General features: G+C 43.6%; 1 protein-coding gene across 1 annotated transcript; it reads right to left on the bottom strand.

Annotated features, from left to right (window-relative positions):
- Window positions 1-1,913: 1,913 nt before the first annotated feature.
- Window positions 1,914-13,229, bottom strand: SHOX (SHOX homeobox). Its single transcript, XM_077807138.1, has 5 exons — window positions 12,956-13,229; window positions 9,389-9,597; window positions 5,006-5,063; window positions 4,786-4,874; window positions 1,914-2,159 (listed from the first exon to the last, which is right to left on the bottom strand). Exons 1-5 carry the CDS (start codon window positions 13,227-13,229, stop codon window positions 1,914-1,916), a joined length of 876 nt encoding a protein of 291 aa, XP_077663264.1.
- Window positions 13,230-19,862: the final 6,633 nt, after the last annotated feature.

Raw genomic sequence — 19,862 nt, 5'->3', positions numbered from 1 at the left:
CATTACTTTTTGCCCTGTGGAAATATTTGGATTTGATAAATATTAGCAAAAGCCAAAATTAGTAATGGATTACTAGATGATAAATACACTTGAGAAAGAAAAAACAGGCTTACTGGCAGTACTATTGAGAGGATAAGCTTCCATGAATGTAGGCCTTGATAACAAAGGCAAAAAATTGAGCTATCTTGTTAGAAGTAGACAAGAGCAGTATTTGTTCTCACAAACAAACCCACAACATAATAAATTGATTAGAAGAGAATTACATAACAAATAAAAACATGGGGGGGGTGAGTAAACCCAGACACTTTGGTAATATAATTTCAAGGGAGTTTCCCCAACTTAGACTAGCTATGCTGCTTAGACAAGTTTGTATTTGGTGTCTACATAACTGGAAAAAAGAAAAATTGGCAAACACTGAACTTGTCCACCCCTACAAAACATTTACTTTTTTTGTTTCGTTTTGTTTTGTTTAAAACGATTGCAAAAATGTCATACAGGCTGTTCATCTTACTTCCCAGAATATGGCACATTAACTTGACTAGAAATCATAGTATCTATCTTTTTCCATATGTGATACATATATTTTTATCCATTCCTAGAAGACCCGGACTGTCATTTTGGCACTAAACTGCAATGTACCCAGTCTGAGCATAAAGGACTTAAGTTATGGTTCTTGCGGAACTGGTTATTAACAGAATAAGAATGTACGGCTATTTTTTAATCTATAATATTTACAGTATTGCACTTTACTGCACTTAATTGCATTTCACTAAAAGTAATGCTGCATCAGTATTATGCCTTAAAACCATATGTCCATCTTTGTTGTGTGAGTCATTCTTTCTATATCCTGTAAAAGAGCAAGATTTCAATTCAAAGATCCAGACATTAGGGAGAAAAAAATCAGAAAATCGACCTGCTCCTTTATGGCACAATGCATCTCAGCTAATTCAGGTGATTCTGGGTAAAGCAGGTGCATTCATATTGTTCCCATCACTCAAGTCACCACTGATGGTTAGTAAATTCTAGTCTGTCTTTTTTTTCCCCTTCTTTCCAAAAGACTTTTAGCCATTTGAGACACACTTTTTTTTTTTGTTATTGCTGCTTTTTTTTTTTTTTGAAGAAAAAAAAAAACTGCCTCGCCTCAAATCTGAAATTCCACATTTAAATTTAAACCAGTTCTGCAGCAGCAGCTCCTCAGCGATGGAAGATATTCATGGCAGTGAAATAATACTGTTGGCAACAAAGAAATGTCATCTTTAATGGAGACCAGCCCCAAGGATCTTTTTTTTATTATTATTTTTGCTTGTTTTAATAGATGTTAGGATCTTCAAAATGTGTTGAGTTAGACACATGCACATGGTCGCAGAACTGACGGCAGCCGATGACCTCACGCTGACGTGATCACTTTTGCTAGCGTCAAAATCCAAATGTCCCACTGTTCACAGATGAGCATAATTTAAAGATTTTGTTCCCCACCTACTTTATCCTCCGGAAAGTCTTTGCTTGTGTGTGTGTATATGTGTTTAATCTGATGGCGGTTCGGGATGGTCTCACCCTACCATTGCATCTGGGGGAGCAGTTTTAAGCGTGGAGCGCTAGGTGCCTGAAAAATAAAAAAGAAGGGCAGGCGACTGGGCCCCCGCAGTCCTCAGACGAACCGGGTTGGACGCGAAGGCTTTGATCGCCAAGGGGGAAGAGAGGAGGAACTGGGGACGTGCGGCGATGGTCTTTAAAAGTCCTTGCAGGCCTCCCAAAAGCCAGCGAGCCGTGTCCCCCCGCAGGCCTGGGGCGCGCCGAGAGAGTCCCGCCGGGGCGGGGCGGGGCGGGGGGCAAGAGGGAGCGGCGCGGGAGTCCTGGCCGCGCACACACACACACACACACGCACGCACACGGGCGCGGCACGGCGGAAAGTGTCAGAGCCCCAGCGCCTCGGCATGTTTCCTGGCCTTGAGCCGCAGGTCGGCGATGCTGGAGTTTTTGCTGTTGCTCTTGGCGGCGGCGGCCACCACCGCAGCGGCGGAGGCGGACTCGGCCAGAGAGGCGATGGGGAGTCCGAAGGGCGGCGGGGGGAACATCAGGTAGGGCGCGTGGGCCGCCAGGTGCGGGTGGAGGTGGGGGTGGGCGTGGGCCACGCCTTCCAGCTGCAGCTGCGCTTGGACCTGGGAAAGCAGAGCCAGGGGAGCCGGGTGAGAAGGGGCCTGGGGGTGCGGGCTTTCCACCCGCCGCGGGTCACGAGCTGCCCTCTCCCTCCTCACCCACACCTGGCAGGGGACTAGCCACCTCCCCGGGCAGCGGCCGCGCCCTGCCGCCCGCCCCCGGCGAGCGGGGCCTCCTGCGCTGTCGCAGGCCGCATGCGCCGAGGCGGGGAAACGGACTCGGTTTACGAAGCCGAGCCACGTGGCGCCCCGTCACCTCTCCCTCCCCACTGCCCCTGAGCAGAGGTTTCAGTGGGAGCCATTTATTTGCACTTTACTCGACTGCCTGCCCGCCGATCCGGCCTAGTTTTAGTGCGGTTCCAACTTCGGCTGTCTCCGCAAGGGGGACTGCGCGTTGGCGTCGGAGCCGCTCGCGTGGTTTGGCAGCACAGGATGCGAGCTTGTGGCGAGAAAGCGCAGCAGGGCCCGGCGGGCCGAGGAATTCGAATCGGCGCAGTTCAAGAGGAATACGAGCTCCGCCGCCCTCTGAACAAACTAACGCGTTGGCCTCTTCCCCCCCTGAGCAGCAGCAATTGTGCAGGTTGCTGCGTTCTCAAGGAAAGGACTAGAGCTGCAAGTGGGAAAGAGGGGCTTGGGATTGGAGTCACCGCTTTAACCCCTTGCACGTAGCAGGCGCAGGGAGCATGAATAAAGGCGACAGCTAGGCACTGGTTTGATTTAAACAGGTACTGCAAAGCTGGAGGAGGACTGACTGGTTGATAGTAAACACTCCGCTCAGCACTTATACAGAGAGAATAGAGGCATATTTAGGCCTTCTAATATTTACAAAAATGAGCTGGCCATCTCGTGGGCGCCAACAAGTGCTAAATAGCATTTTTTTTCTAGGGATGTTTATTTATATCTTTCTAAAAACTCTTTAACCTTGTAAAAGGGACCAGTGGCCAGTGTTTACTTTGGCGCTTTTTAGACCTGCACAAACACACTGGATTGACAGAGAGATCTCTGCATCGGGTGTGGGTTTTCTCCCCCAAGATATGTGTTTTTCAAAAATCAATAGCATTAATCTGTGCCTTTTACCTAGTTTGCTTTTGGGAAACCGATTCCTCAATCGGTTATGTAAAGGCACAAAAAGGAAATGCAACAAGCTGTAGCTTGCACTGTTAAGTGGCATCTGGGCTGGCTTGCCTCTCTTCTCCCTTGTTTCCTGAGTAGTGCCAGCCTAACTCCACTGACTTCAAAGGGGATTGCTCCTGATTTAGGCACATGGAGCAGACTTAGGCCCAATATATATAGAATCATAGAATATCAGGGTTGGAAGGGACCTCAGGAGGTCATATAGTCTAACCCCCTGCTCAAACTGGGACCAATACCCAATTTTTGCCGCAGATCCTTAAATGGCCCCCTCAAGGATTGAACTCACAACCTGGGTTTAGCAGGCCAATACTCAAATTGCTGAACTATACCTGTCCCATATAAAGGTGCTGGAACTAGAGGTGTTGAAGTGGTTTCCATTATAGCCAGGGCTTACAGTTTGGTTCAATGGCTCTCAGCACCCACACCATGTAAATTATTCCAGCACCCTGCCCCATGCCTCATCTAAAATATTGCCCCTCCCCCATTGTGAAGAGTCTGGGTGAGAATACACACTGTGTCTTGCACACCACAGTCAGCCATTTATACAGGAGGTCGATGCTACCCGGCATCTACACTCTGGGGGGGAGGGGCTGCAAATATGTGTCTAAAAGTCTCAGTAACTGACAGGCTCTAGTGAAGCGAAGCTCCCCCTGGCGGTGCGGACAACTTGCCTTCATCTGGAAGCGTGCACGTGAGCGCCCAGCCCTTGAACTGGGAGCAAAAGCCAGCGCGTGATCGTCCCCCGTGCCCAGGGAAATGGAGGCAGGGAGCGCCAGGAGCATTTTTGTTTCTTGGACTCCCCGTGCTGGAGATTTTTGCAGGGTCGAGGCCAGCTCCGGGCGAGTCACCTTCCCTGGGTTTGGGCTTGGAGAAGGGACAGCTCCTAACGGGGAGGCTTGTCTTTGCCACGTCCCGGCCCAGCGAGCCGGCTGCTGCACAAGGCACCGGTTTCATCCGTCCGAGGGCGGCCTGCGCCAGTAGCACAGTCCCCGTCTCGCGAAGGAAGAGGCTCCCCACCTTCCCTTCCTGTTGCCCTGGGCTCTGTCCGCATCAGGGGACTGCGAGGGAGGATGCTGGACAGGGCTGGCCAACCCTTCCCTCTCCTAATGCAAGGGCCGGATCCTGCAACCAAACTCCCCTTTGACTGAGCGCAGGAGACTTGAGCCTCCTGGGAGGGAGGGGGTTGGCTGGGCTGCTGACTCCTTCATTTGCGCATCTGGGCGCCCACAGGGCCAGAGCACACCGGGAAAGGAGGGGCAGACCTACAGCCGCCTGCCTCTGCCTGAGCAGGGGAGGCGAGAGGAGGGGGGTGTTTAGAAAGAGGCCCCTTCTGAAGTTTTACAGCGTGCTTTTAATACGTGCCAACTTCGCTATAAATGGCACTTGTAAACGTGTCCCACTTCCTCCTTTGGCGGTGAAAGGGCAGCAGAGGAAGAGGGCAGGCAGGAGCCTCAGGCATTGGGGCAGGCGTTTAACGGGAAGCAAAACGAACTACCTGTTGGAAAGGCATCCTCAGGGCTCCCATATTCACATAAGGGGCCACTCGGCAGGCGTCTAAATGGCTGGCAGTTCCCAGGATCACACCTGCAAGGAGAGACATGGCACGGTCAGCCCCGTGGGTGGCATTTTCCCTTCTTGCCATTCCCGGCCTTCTTCTCCAGCACTCAGTGACCATCCCACCCATCCACTCCCTGAATCCGGGCTCTCAGACCCACCTTTATGCATCTGATTCTCCTGCTTTCGGCACTTCGCTCTCCTGTTCTGGAACCAGACCTGCAAAAATAAAAACAAAAAGGGGAAGGTAGACAGACAGCTGCTGAGAAGCGGGACTAGCAAGCGGAGGCCAAGCAGTTCGTATAATTTTAATGATGTGTATAAAATAAACACACACACACACACACACACACAAGGCTACTGAGTGGCCACTGCGCGTTGTGTGAGTGATTATGACTCTCACAGTCCTGTTAGAATGGCTTAGAGAACGTGGGACCGACACCAAACAAACAACCAACATTCGTTCTCCTCCTCTTTTGATTGCCAGTATATGGAGCCTGGCCAGCACATCAAAAGTTACCGTAAAGCCTCTACAATCCTGAAAACAAACATTTCGGAACCGTGGCCCTCTTTCTAAACCCACGCCCCCAGGATTCCCCAGGCTTGCAGGATTCCAGGCTTTCACTCCCTTGTGCCACCCATAGAGGGTGAGCAGTCGCGATTGATAAAGCAAATACCAAAATTGTGTCCCTCACAGATCTCCCTTCATGATGGAGCTATCATCTTTTTCTCCTCATATTTAAGCCAAACCGGTAACATTTTGTCAAACTTCAGTGCTCGATTTCTAGCCCATAAAATCTGTTACCAATCCAAAACTTCAGTTTTATGGGTTTTGAGAGATTTTAAGGTTTCACATAAAATAATAAATCCAGACTTGGGCAAATGGACTGAATTATTCTCCATTACATTAACTTTTTATTTTTGAAAAAATGTTCCTGCTGACGTTTTAATGTTCTTACTTGCAGGCAATAACGGACTCTTTCCAGATTTGGGTTTACGGAATTATTTATACTACCAGCAGGAAAATATCTATAATCCAATAATCCTCATCTAATTCCAGTCATTCTAACTGTTAAACAAATGCAAAAATCCGGTTGTCATTGTTTCTCTTTTACTTCTATTCGAGAGTGTTTCAGACGTTTGAGTTTATTGTTTCCTCTCCTTTCTCAAATGGCTAGTTTAATGAAGTGAGTTGAGTTGATTGTCAGACGCTCAGATTCAAATGTTTTTGCCCAGTTTTATTCTTACACAAAAGTAACCAAATGTGCACAAACATTGACTTGTGGTGCTGATAAAATCTTGAAGCTAAGAAGCACCTTCAACCTTTGATGTTCTTACACTTGCCAAGTGATCATACGGTTAATTAATACTAACTGCACTTCCTACATCAAGTTTTCCCTTCAAGCTTTCTTCAGTTGCCTTAATGATGGTCATTTACAACGGAGTAATTAGTGCAAAGAAAGGCTTCCAACGGCATTAATTACCCAGGGTACCTCAGTGATTTTCTTAAGTAGGAATTGGCCTTCTCTACTCTGGAGCGCAATTCTTTCTGCTCAGGGTCGCCAGATGATCGCGTGAATAATAGCGAACCCTCTTCAGCTGAGCAAACCCTGAGCTATGGGTCTAACTGAAAACTGTAACCTGGATTTTTCAAGAGCACGACCTTTCCGTGTACTAATAAAGTATCTGCCTTTCAAACTCACGCCAGCTTGGCTTCGTGTTATTGTCACTCTGCTTTCTTGAACTAATGACTACTGAAAAATTGTATTTTTCAAACCAAAAATATATACCCCAATAATAAACATTTAAAACTTTGTACCAAGCTACTGTCATTTCGGGTGAGGACCTTTGTTGCAGCGACCACAATGCATTTGGTATGGCGGTGATCCTTGCATAAAATCTTGCATAATGACAGGTTTCAGAGTAGCAGCCGTGTTAGTCTGTATCCGCAAAAAGAAAAGGACTTGTGGCACGTTAGAGACTAACAAATTTGTTTGAGCATAAGCTCTAGTGAGCTACAGCTCACTTCATCGGATGCATAGAATTCTAGGTATTCTATGCATCCGATGAAGTGAGCTTTAGCTCACAAAAGCTTATGCTCTAATAAATGTGTTAGTCTCTAAGGTGCCACAAGTCCTCCTTTTCTTTTTGCATAAAATCTGTCTTTTTTTTTTTTTTTTTTTTTTTGGCGAAGGAGTTTAAATCGTCATGCGGAATTTAAGCAGCGTGTAAACAACTTCCCCTGCAAATCAGAATATCCTTCAAACAAAAAAATATATTTAAATCTGCAAAACGAAGTGCCCTTTCCCTTTAGCTATGAAAAATAAGGTTAAGAGGAATAAAAGTGATGAATTAGCCACTGCGTTAAGCGATAATAAATCAGGCTTGGTGTGATTCACGATCAGTTCCAATTAGTCATGAATATGCTAAGTAAAGCACAGTACACTGTTTTAGACAGTTATTTCTTCATTAAGGATCACTCAGTGATTTCTTTCACAAATGCTCTAATCTGATTTCCTTTTGATTTCCATTAGAGACAGTGAATAATGACATTTAATTTAGCCCTGCACCATAAACCCAAAGATATTTGTTGTAATTGAATTACTGCCTGCTCCTCACTATGGTCTCATAACTTTCAATTATAACCCTGACAGCTGGGTGATATGAGTTTCCAGTACAACACTAAAAATAAAAGGTTAATAAGGACTAGCTACCATAGGAGCTTCAATTTATTTACAGCAAATTTCCACACTAAATTGAAACTATATCCTTTAACAACAAGGGACAGGCGGTGCAGAGAGGGATTAGAGAACAGTTCTGAAAGTATTAAAATATCCGTCCTTTTCCTCCTTTCTTTTTTCCTACTCCCTCTTTTTAACTATAGTGAGTCCTCTGTTTTTTCCTAATTAATTATCTTATTTTCCTTTTTTTACATTACTATTATCAGCCTTCTTCATTCAGTCCTCTTTTTAAAAAATAGAGAAATGAAATTTTGTCTTGCTTATAATTCCCGCTTGAATCAACGTCACCATTTTTAATTTTTTTATATTTTATTTTTGGTGTGGTATTTCAAGTTCTGCCAGCTCTTGAAGCACCAATTTTGCTGTAACTATGAACATCCTGTTAAGGTGCTGCTACTCAGTAATAAACTACTTGAAAGAAAGAGTGCAGAATTCAATTACAAGTAATTTATTTTTATAGAAACAGTACATCAAGGCCCTGGAAAGATATTACAGAGCCAAAGCAAGAAGATCTGGGAAGATGACATAAGATTTGATGTCCCCTTCAGCAAAAGTTTAATCTTTTCATTAATTTATATGGTGCGGTTAGATCAATCTTCCAGGAGAATGTAGGCCACCAGCCCTTTCAACCCCTGCAATATTCCCCTAGATTAGAAGTCTCCCTTTTTAAGGCATATGATCCACACCACAAGGTCCCTTCTCCAGCTTGTTTTATACAGAAAGACTCCACAGCTGAGAAAAACTAGCTACACTATTTATTTCGGGAAATGCCTCAAGGAGGCACTTATTTAAAGCTAGATAGACATTTACTCGGATAAGTACTGGAAGGATTTGGAAGGCACAGATTCTTCCTCTTTGCTTTCCAAAGACTAGACGTTTATAATATTTAAGGGGGGGAAACAAAGAGAATCACCCTGCCATCCGAAGCCTAGTGTGTATATTTATTTACATATATAAGCATATATACATGTTATTTTTCTTCAGAGAAATTGAGGTGATTAAAAAGTAAAAGGATTTATTTCCTCTGTTAGCCATGTAGAGAATAACAACCTGATAAGAGTTTTTCTTTAAATTTCTTCGCCCTGTGCTCCTGCTCAGGGATCCACAGGTTGATCTTATTAATTCTTTTTTACATGACATCTGCTTTTGGAATGGATTCCCTGTTTATTTCTCTTTTTTTTTTCCTCCCCTTGGCTATCAAGGAGAAAGTTAAAATATTTTTTAATCGATTCGAAGACACAATGAGCAATTCTGCGAGGTTTTGATTGCCACATTTTTGTGGCTATGTCTAAGGATTATGAGACCTTAAAAAAAGGCAGAGAGGGAAAATATACCAGATGGGGTGCAATGAATTCATATGCTTGCTATGCGAGTCAGATGGGAGCACCTTTCCCCCGGCTCTAGATAATCCAGTCCCAGAGCACCCAAACCGTCTAGCCTTATCCATGACAATTGTTTTCTGATTTTTTTAAAAAACATCCCCATAAAAGGAGAGCAGGGCTAAAGAAAAAGATGGGGATTAAGGGAGAGGTTATTTAGTGATCAGATGAGTTTGCAAAAGTAATTCATTACGTTATTAATTAGATAATTTCTAAAAACTAAAGGCAACAATGGAGGAGTTTAAGAAATATATTTAGCAGAACAAGTTCACCGGATATACAAACAGCTTTCCACCAGACGTGTCGTTTCTGCTTTCAGCTCTCCTGCTTTGAATGAAACAGGGCACTGTGCTAGAATCCACTGGCAGTCAGGAACTGAGGTGAGGACATTTCCAGGAACATAATGCAAGAGTCTTTCTCTTACCTGAACTCTAGCTTCGGAGAGTCCCAGCCTCTGGCTTAGTTCCTCCCTCATGAAGGCATCTGGATAGTGAGTCTCATCAAAAAGTCTTTCCAGCTCATTCAGCTGCTCTAGTGTGAAATTGGTTCTGCTTCTCCTCTGTTTGAGCTTGGTCTGTCCATCTTCATCTTCTGACTTCACGTCTTCCCTCTTCTCTTTGCACTCGTAGATCCCTGCCGGGGGGTGGGGAGGGAGCGGGGGACACAGAGCTTCGCTTTAGTATCTCACAAAAGTTTCTTTTGCACAGGAGGCTAGTTTTTCTTTTCCTCTCCTCTTCCCCAACCTGATTCTAAACTAGAGGAAAGTGCCATTAAACAGAATCACTCTCATGTTGTCACGCACAGAATTTTTGCTTCGGGGGAAAGGGGCGGTGAAGGGAGGGCAGTTTTTTGTGTCTTTATAGAGAAATATTATTTATTATGTATCCCCATCCCATGGCAACGTACCTCTTCTAGCACTAGCTACACCCTGTCACCCAACAAGAGCAACAGTGTAGGGAAAGCGTAAGCAATCGATTGGAGCAGAAAATAACACACCATCACAGAGCCATGACAGGGATGTTACCCCAGTGGACTACCGTGGAAGTTATGCCTGAGTGAAGACTGCAGCATCGGGCCCCAAAATATAGCTGCACTCTAGGGGAATGCTGGGAAATATTTAATCACTGTGTCCGACCATCGCTCCTTTTACATATCAGGAGGGTCTGAGCCACTGTTTCACGAACAGCAACGGTATCCGTGCGAGGAAAAAGAAGGGGCTTGGGGGTTTTTTGGTTCGCTGGTGAATTTCGCCATGTGAGGACCATTTAAAAACAAGTCACTAACCAGCACCTATGATGCGTTGGTAACTGCAGTTGAAGAAGGGTCGCAGACGAATGCTGGGAAATCGTTCTGCTAACCCTATGTGGAGCCAGTGGAAAGGGGCGTGGGGAGGGGCAGCTCTGGGTTGCTGTTTTCTTTAGAAGTAAATGCGGTTATGCAGGGCATTGCCTACCGCTGTTGGGGTGAAGGCAAAACATTCGCGTGGTAAGAGAAATGTGTCCATTGTTTAGTTACACGGGCGTGAGCCACTTCGCCAAAAATACCTGGGGAAACTCCAAGCTGTTGGCAGGGGTCGGTCATCTTTCTGTGTCGCTTGAAGAATCCGGCCTTGTTACATCGGGGGAGGGGGGGGGGAGCTCACACACACACACACACACCCCTCCCATCAAGGAATAACGTGCTTCCTCTCTACCTCCTCACTCCCATCTTGGCCGCCTTTGGGGAAATCGCTAGAAAAGAAGGTGCCAGGGGCGGGGGAGAGTTTCTAACCTGAGACTGATGTCTCCTGTGGAGCATCCGTCCACATGGAAACTGGGGCATGTGGAGATTTACACTGAGGAGGGGAAAACATTACAACGAGGCCAAAAACAAACCCCGGCGTTTTCTCTCTGGCTTGTTTTGGAAAAGGGACCTAGGGCGCAAATCCTCTTTTAATCGTAATAACGAAAATGGCCAAAACCATTTGATCAGCAGAGGGTGTCTATTTTAATCACGCTTGTGCCAGCCAGCTGCATGCCCTCGACCAAATCTGATTGTATAGCCTCGAAAAGGTTACCCAAATTGTTCCACCGCCGCGCGATTTAAGGAGTCCCAGCAAGGTCTTTATTTCCCCCCCAGTTGTTTCTTTTGTTCTGATCCGCCTCACAGCCAGTGTGGGGCTGGGGGTGAGAATAAATGTACAGAGATAATGTTGAATTTCCCCCCCCCCCGCCGTCCCCCAAAAATCTGGTGACTACTAAATGAAAATATTTGAATGAAGCGGGGTCTGTGCCAGTGGAAATCCAAGGAGAAGAGGCCACCAGAACCCAAATCTTTGGTTTTCACTTCTTAACTTAAACTACAACAGTTCACATCAATTCACGGCCCCCTCCTTATAGACTGCTGTTCGATTGCTTAACACTTTCACGTTTGCCTGTCCTTTGCCTAAAACAAGCGTTTGGCCCGCATTCCTCACTGTAATATATGCGGTTTTCATGAAGCCGTATTTAAACAAGATATTTCTAACTAAATGAATAAACAATGATGAGCCGTGTAGAAAGATAAACTGAGTCTTGTGGTAGATGCATTCTCCGCAGAGAATTAAGCATGCCCAGAGTGTATACAAAATATTGGATAGTCATATCGGTGGGATTGGAATAGCATATTGAAATCAGTGAAATTAGATTGAACCTTTACCTGCACTGACGTTGTCACAAACGCCTCATCTTGCACAACTCCGCCCTCTCACCTCCACCCCACCCCTCTATACATAGACGGATTAGATTAGATTAGATAAACACACAGTCTAACATTTATATGCTTAGAATAAAAAAAAGGGGGGGGAGTTTTGAACAATATCCATGTTTCGTTTTAATAAGACTTCCTTTTTGAATAATTTCTATAAATGGTGTCCATGCTTTGTAATCTTGATCATTAAAAATAAAAATAACGAAGTGCTAAGTGAGATATACTTCTTCAGAAATACAGGCCTCAAGTACATTATAAGACTTAAAAAAGAATTATTCTCAAAATTATTATATATGGGTTTTTTACTGTGAATTCAAGTGTCTTTCAGTCAGCGTTTCATTAAACGGTTTTTCAAAAAAGTTGAAAGGTTGGTTGTTGTTCACAAACCAATTAGACGATTTTTATTATCGCCAGGTGTAGCCTAGTTAGTAGCTCCCAGGACAGGTCGACCTGACCAACTTGCCCGGAGACACTTTCTCAGCTTTTTGTTCCCCCCATGATTTGATTCTCTCTTTCTCTGTGTGTGTGTGTGAATGAAAAAGTACTCATGTTTTAAAATTCGATAGCGTCTAGGGACGTAGAGGTGAAACTAGTTTGACAAAGGTGAGATTGCCAGACAGGACTGAATGTCCTGAACCTGATGACAGCATATGTATCCAAGGCTTGGAATGTTTCGCTGTCTCCATGATTATCTGCCCCTTAGAGTACACGCACAGCTATGCTGCTTTATGACTTCTCACTACCCACATATGTACGAAAACAATCTACTGACTGATCTGTGTTCTGCAAGACAAAATTGTCCAAAGGCAGCGCCTTAAGGTCCAGCTTTCTCCCAGAAGAAGCAGCATCCTGATGGCCCGGAAACAGGAAGAACATGTCTTCTGATGCATTAGAACTCCCTGGACAAGATTTCCTCATTTGCCTACCCATGGAACTTCTAACCCCGTACAGAGCATTGTTAAGGCACCTACAATCTGTCCGATTTCCGATTTAAAGGGGGGACTCTGGCTAAACTAAAGTGGCTACTTCCCCTTTCACTGTTAAACCAAACCTCTCTCTCTACACACACGCGCGCACACACAAAGGCATGAAACTGATGAGCGTGTGCTCTCATCGGGACGCATCGGTTTCAATTAATTGAGTTTCACCCCTCATTTCAGGCGAGCGGCAAAGCTGAAGGGCCGCAGTGTGGAAAGAAGGGAGAGGAAGGCTCCCGGCGTGGAGCCGGCTTTGCAGAGGGGGCTCCCGCCTGCACAGTGCTTACCTTCCGAAGTCCTGCCCGTGCTGAACTCTTTCAGTTTGTCCTTGTCACTCTCTACATGGTCTTTGAAAAGATGCACCGGGCAATGGTTGCTGCTCTCAGTAATGTCCTGCAGGTTAGTGTCAGAGTTTCCAAGCTCCCTAGATCGAGCCAACCCACTCTCCAAAACTTCCCTGTACGTGATAGTCTCCTTCTTGCTGCTGCTGCTGCTGCTGCTGCTGCTCTCTTTGCTTTTCTGGTCAAAAGATTTGGATACAAAAGCTGTAAGTTCTTCCATGGCTGCCCGGCGATCTTATCCACAGAGATCCACTTGTTTTCAGCAGGAGATCTGGCCGTCTTCTGCACGCTTTTTTTGCACGTAGAAGATGGGCTGTATAGGGTTAGATCACTCCTGCTGTTATTTATGCCTTTCAATTTGAGATCACACTATTTATACATGGCTACCTCAGCCCAACCCCCAGCTTTCCCTGTCTCCAGCAATTACTGACTGCTCCATAGTCGCAGGCGGACTCCTAGCAGCTATCTCCCCCACCTCAGTCCAGCAATTGGCTTTCTTTTCATTTCATCACTGTTTGGCATCTTTGCACCTTGATTTAGGGAGGCAAAGAGCACAAGCAACTAGAGAGAGAGAGAGAGAAATAAAAGGGGGGAAAGAGAAAACACAAAAACAGGTATCTGCATTCTGTAAATGGGTTGCAGAAATGAAAGTCAAGGAAGACTTTATTGATTGTAAGGACATCCTAAGCTTACCAACACTGTGAGTAAAAACGGACCTAGCTAATCAAATAAATCTGTTCTTGCAATTAAATGCATAGATATCAATGGGAAAAGAAAATGACCGTGCAATAAAAAGGTAATTAATACAAGCTGGATATGTGCATTTGCTGTAATATTTATGCTTCTACATGATGGCGATTTTCTGTTTTAATTAAAAATTGTCAAATTATTCAGTGAACAAAAATGTTGTTTTAAAGTGTTGTCTATTACGGAGAAAAACATTTATTGCAGTGAAGCCGGTTGTTGTAAATCTCTGAGGTCCTTATCAGTTTTTGCCTATAGGTACAGGCACCTCCAGTGTGTAAACATTACAGGGTCTGTTTTCTGGCTAATGCTATTATGTTGCCCGAAGATGTTGTCCGGGAATTTAAGATCTAAAAATGTCTAATTTTTGTCTAATGCAAACCTGTCCTGGTGAGTGGTACTGAAGGATGATTTGTTAGCAGGAGTGGTCCTGTTTGTACACATCAAATAGAATATTAGATTGGTCTACATTTTTAAAGCTAAACGACTATTGTCATATTTAAGATGGAGCTGTCACTAATTTTTCCATCTTATTCATGGTGGGCGGTTATTTTTGTTGTGCACCATGTCATAATTACCACCCTGTAAGTTGGAATGACTGCCTGAATGTAATGTCCAGATAATAGCAGTGACATTTCTAACTCCTCTCTGCACAATTCGATCGGAATATAAAGCTGACCTTTCCCCCCCCCCACCCCCCCTTTGGACTTAACACAAAGGATTTGGCATTTGTGGGAATTTCTGGTTACCACTGGCGTTCATTTTGCATTTTCTTGTGTCAGGTCCTCATCGCGAGCATTAGTTAATCAACCCACATCATCATGCCCACTCTCTGCTCTGAATTTTATCCAAATGAGATCTCCTTGCGTGAGTCAGGGTCCATTGTTTGCATTCCAGGAAAGTGTGTGATTGCTCTGAAAATTAACAGAGCATTAAAACAATAGAAATGTATTTAATTAATCCAGGGGTGCACGCCTCCCCCTCCCCCCCGACACCGGAGTTAACACCTCCGCAGGAGGAGAAAAGAACATCGAGGAAACAATTAATAAAGCACTTTAAAAAAAATCAATTCCCCCTGTGTGATTTTAAAATGATTATCAAGGGGACAAGGATTGATCGTTTGATCTTGGCACTACCGATATCCCTGACATTGATTTTATTGTTGCTTCTCAGCAGCCTCCTACCTATAGAGTTCATTTAACCAGCGAGGGAGCCAACAGAAGCCTTAGAATTTAACAAACATATCTTGTCTTCGCACGAGCCAATCAGATCCAAGTTCCTAATATATATTACACGCAACCCTATCAATAATAAATGGAAATTACCTATTTATGGATAAAAAGATATAGTCAAAATATGTTGATTAGATAATATAATATTATCATATATTATAGATAATATACGTGTGTGTGTCATATATACATATATGTTGCTAACATATATAGACCCACATTTCTTTTAGATTTGGTTTGTAGTAAAACACACACAAGCACCTATTCGATTAGATTTTTCAAAGTTAAACTCTTCTTTATAGAAAAGGAAGGATTTGGCAAGGATGATCTTAGAATCCAGTTTCCACGTGTCTTACTCACTCCCTAGGTCGTGAGCCATATGAACTTTCCTGAGCTGCAATTTTGTACATCAATGAAACTCTCCAAACCCCTCGACTCCTTCATTATGGATTCCCCTCCGCATTAACAGACAATTTGTCTCTCACTGTCTCTCAAATTAAGGGTAAATAGTTGGGGTAAATATTTGTTTCCACACTCTCCTTCCAGTTTGAACGTCGGTGTTTCATAGCCCTCTTCTCCCATACTTCTAGCTTAGTTACATGATCTCGGATAGTTTGCAATAATCCCCCCTCTAGCCCTATTTTGACCCTCGTGTTCTATTTTCTTCCCCTGGCTCTGAAGGGAAGCACGACTTCCCAAGATAGTAACCCCCCACCAGTTCTCCCAACCCGCCAGGTCCTTAGTTTGCCCCGTCCTTTACTGGGCAAGTGGCCCGGAGTTTGCTTCGGGCACCTTCACAGAAATGCAGATCTGGATGTGGAGTCAGTCCTACCACAGCCAGATCCTCAGTCCCAAGAACTCGGCAGTTTTCTATCAGAGCCCTTCTGAAATACACCGGAGGGAGACAGTCCATATTGGTCCCAGTGACACGTTTTATGAGCTTCCCATGGAACACATAGTTCCGCCTATTTGCCCCACAGATTTTGACTTTGTACAGTATGTGATACATTAGGTAATTAAAAATCTGCATGCGATAAACATGCGGCATTATTTCACTGGGCTACTTAAAGTTAGTTTAACTGTTTGACCCAGTATTGGCCGAGAGGAACTTTCATCATACAGCTTGGGAGTTTGCTAGTCTTTCTGAACGTGTGGACTTTCTCAGAGTTAGGGAAGTCGACGCGTTTGACTTTTAATGGGGAAGCGCCAAATATTCTGTGCATTGCTCCCACACAACATCCTAGTCCCCCAGACAGCGGCTTTGGAGAAACATTGCATATAGGCCTGTTGCGAAAGAGCTAATCTCCTATCCGAGACATGTTTTGCTGTGTAAGCCTCTACGCTCGCCAGGGGTACCTAAACACACTCGGTAGGTGCTCGCCCGCACGATCCTGTTCTGACAGACTGCACATTATCTTGAGAGCATAATACCCTCTCAAATTGTTAACTGCTCGTCAAATTCAAATCTTAATGCTGATTTACCAATAAAAAGTGGGGGACATTCTTTCGCCAAAAAATTAATCACTTCCAATGGAGTTCAGAATAACAAAAGAGGCGAAACTTTGACTCCATCACAAACTTTTAAATCGCTGCAAATTCAGAAAGAGAGAGATTTTACTGCCACACAAACCCTTTTGCCTTCTCAGGCACTAAACTCCCTAGAACGGCCTCGAAACAAAAGGATCTAAACACCGTTTTAACTTTAAATCAGCGTTTTGAAACTGACCTGAAAACTCTGCCTACAAAGTTGTGATTTCTGGATGTCTTGGTGCCTGGATGACTGGAATCCCAGGACTTCCGTCTCACAAAGCACAAAGGAGGGCAAATCTAAAGCACCAATGCGTTGTACCCCCTGATTTAAGCTTTGACCGAAAGACCAGCAGAAACAGGAAATTGTCAGGTGATAAACTGGACATTTAGAAAAAAAATCTTTGTTCAACACGGCTTTTTCAGTCACTTCGGAGCATTGCCCCAAATCACCTGCACAGAGCAGTCCCTTTAACCACACCCCCCACCTCAACCTCTGGGTTAAAGGAGTAAGTCATCTATCTCCTCTGAGCCAGGGTGGGATAACTGTGAAATGAGACGGCTAGCCATGCTCTGATTCCTGTGTAAACGGGGCCTCACTTCATGGGGATCTCGCTTTCCTCTCCCTCCCCCTCTCCATTAGACATCTCTCTCTCTCTCTCTCTCTCTCTCCAGAAGTGGTTAAATAAATACTAAACTATTCTCTCTTGCATTCGCACACGTTCACGCTTAATAACTTTTTTTTAAATTCTTCCCCACCCCCCCACCCCCGCCACTTACTCGGCCTTTCAGCCTCACCTCAAGAGGCCAGCGCGAGCGAACGCAACTCCTTTAGGTTTGGGACTTGGTCCTGTACCCAGGAGATCTCACCTCCTTCAAAACAACCCGACCCCCCCCCCCCACGCCTACCCTATTCAGAGGCATCAAACAATTAAGGAAGAACGTTAGCTCAGGACAATGACAGTCGTTGGGGTTTCTTTGGATCAGGGCAGCTCGGTCAGAGGAGTACATCCCTTGGCGAACAACAACGTCGAAGGGGACAACTAGGAGGACAAATGTCTCATGATTATTGACACAGGCTCCTCAGTGATTGCAGGCGGTCACTATTTTTTTTAATAAAAAGGCATTGTACTAGAAAAGTGCCTGTCCTCATCACTGTACTGATCCTGAACACTGAAAGTAATGCTTGTCTATTGTGAACAAGAGCAAGAGAGAGAGAGAGAGAGAGAGAGCGAGCATATGTTAATTACACAGGCATACATACGTGAAAATATAAACATATACATATACATATCTAAGTTGTATTTTATGTGTGTGTACATATATATTGCTGTTAGTTACATGACACACACTGGAATATACTGGATAGGAATACATATAAACAACGTAGTTTGTGCATAAAATGCAGCATTGTTAGACAACAGCTTCTGACGAGGTATCACAGACGAGCATTTATTTAGCATAATATCTCTCTATATATATGTTATTTTTTCTCTGCTTGCTGAGGGACCTCACGATCATCCAGCAGTTTCCTTTAAGTAAATCAGGAAAATAATCATGAACGAATAGTTCATAGGTTTAAGTATTTCCAAGGCAAAGTGTGTCTGCTATTGAATTTAATATTTACAAGGGACATTACCATTTTCAGTACCCTTTTTATGACTTTTAGTGAAACTGTTTTCAGGTCCCTTCCAGTCCCATAATTCTATGATTTCTGGTCAAAATGAAGTAAATAGCCAAAAACTATTTTATCTGTTTAATCAACACTTTAATTAGCCCTTAAATGAAGCTCAAGATTTTGCACAGCAGCTCCTGAGTTCTCTGTATGCTCATCTCTCTCTCTCTCGATTAATTCAGAGACTGTAATCATAGGCATTATACATCAAACCTTTCTCCTCATTCTACAGATTCCTGTAGATTTTTATTGGTTTACATGAAAGCGAGTAAACATATTTCAGAGGATGCCCTTCAATCTGGCTCCCTTTTCACAGCACATAATTCCAAGGACAATTTGTTTTGATAATAAGAATGGATGCAGTGTTAATGGTTTTCAATTTGTGTTTTTTTAAAAAAACATTAAATATTTATAAGTATCGATCGAGGGTTTCAGGATTTTACAGACTTCTTAACACATTTCATAGATGGGATTTTTTTTTTAATTTAGAAACCTGCGTCGTATTCTCTTTTATGCTTTTTATTGATTTAAGCAACATCCGCGTCTCCAATGAGGGGCTAATAGATTTTCATTAAAATAGGCTCTCTTAATTCTGATTGTGAATGGATATGATTGATCCACCCAGCACACTACACATCTATTATATTAATAAAGGACATTATTATGGCAGGCTTGCATTTCCTTCATTAAGGCACTTTTTCCCCCCCTCCGCAACCTTAAAGATTTATTTGGGGAGCATAAAATGGCCCACAGGAGGGAAATGCATTGGGATGAATACATTTTTATATTAGAACATTTTTGGTTGATAGCTTCAGTGAAAAGACTTTAAAAAAAACCTTGCAATCCACTGTGGCTACATATGGTGAAAATTAAACTGTTTCCTAGCAAATCTAATCTTAAAACATTTATGTTGAGCTTTATTTTTAGAAAAACATTTTTAAAGAGAGAGCAAAACATTTTAGATGAAAAGCAAAATAAATAATATTTTAAAGGCTACCGTTTAAACTAATAGGTTACTTTTCAGAATGAGCCTGCTTGTATGAACTCTCCTACTTGATGAATATATTAAGAAGCTCTGCAGACAGCAGTTTAGACAGTAATTAATAGAGAGTGACATTAACGTTTAGGGCTTAATTTTGTCTTTATTCCGATTTCTAAAATGGTAGCAAAAGAAAGAAGAATTAATCCAACACAAAAAATAACAGCGAGAATCACACAATCTCCCTCCTCTGTTATGGGCTCATTTTCTGGATATGTTCATTATTCATATCGTCTTTAAAAGGAAGCGAGGTATGTTCAAATCCATCCTTTTTGATAGCTCTGCAAAATAAAATACAGTCACCAATGTGTGTAATTCATTGTAGTAGACTAGACCAAATCCTGCTCGCCTAGCTAAAGAGTCTAAACTGCAGCGGACTAACTCGAAAAGGATTTGGCACAAGGACTGGCATAAAAACAATATCAAAAAGTTCTGGGCTGCAAAGTTTGTACTGATTTAGCAACACACCACACAGAGAGAGATTTGTTTGACTTCTCCAGTAATATGCTGTAATGTTGAACTCTGTAATAATGATTAATAAGTCAAAAGGGCATATATCTCTTGTATGGTATGCAGCTCTCAAGGGAATATTATGTGTATGTCTTTAAAACGCAGTAGAAATATTTACAGACGTGT

The sequence above is a fragment of the Eretmochelys imbricata genome, chromosome 1 (genome assembly GCF_965152235.1).
Source record: "Eretmochelys imbricata isolate rEreImb1 chromosome 1, rEreImb1.hap1, whole genome shotgun sequence".
In the NCBI taxonomy this organism is placed as follows: Eukaryota; Metazoa; Chordata; order Testudines; family Cheloniidae; genus Eretmochelys; species Eretmochelys imbricata.
This window is presented reverse-complemented; position numbering and strand designations above follow the sequence as displayed.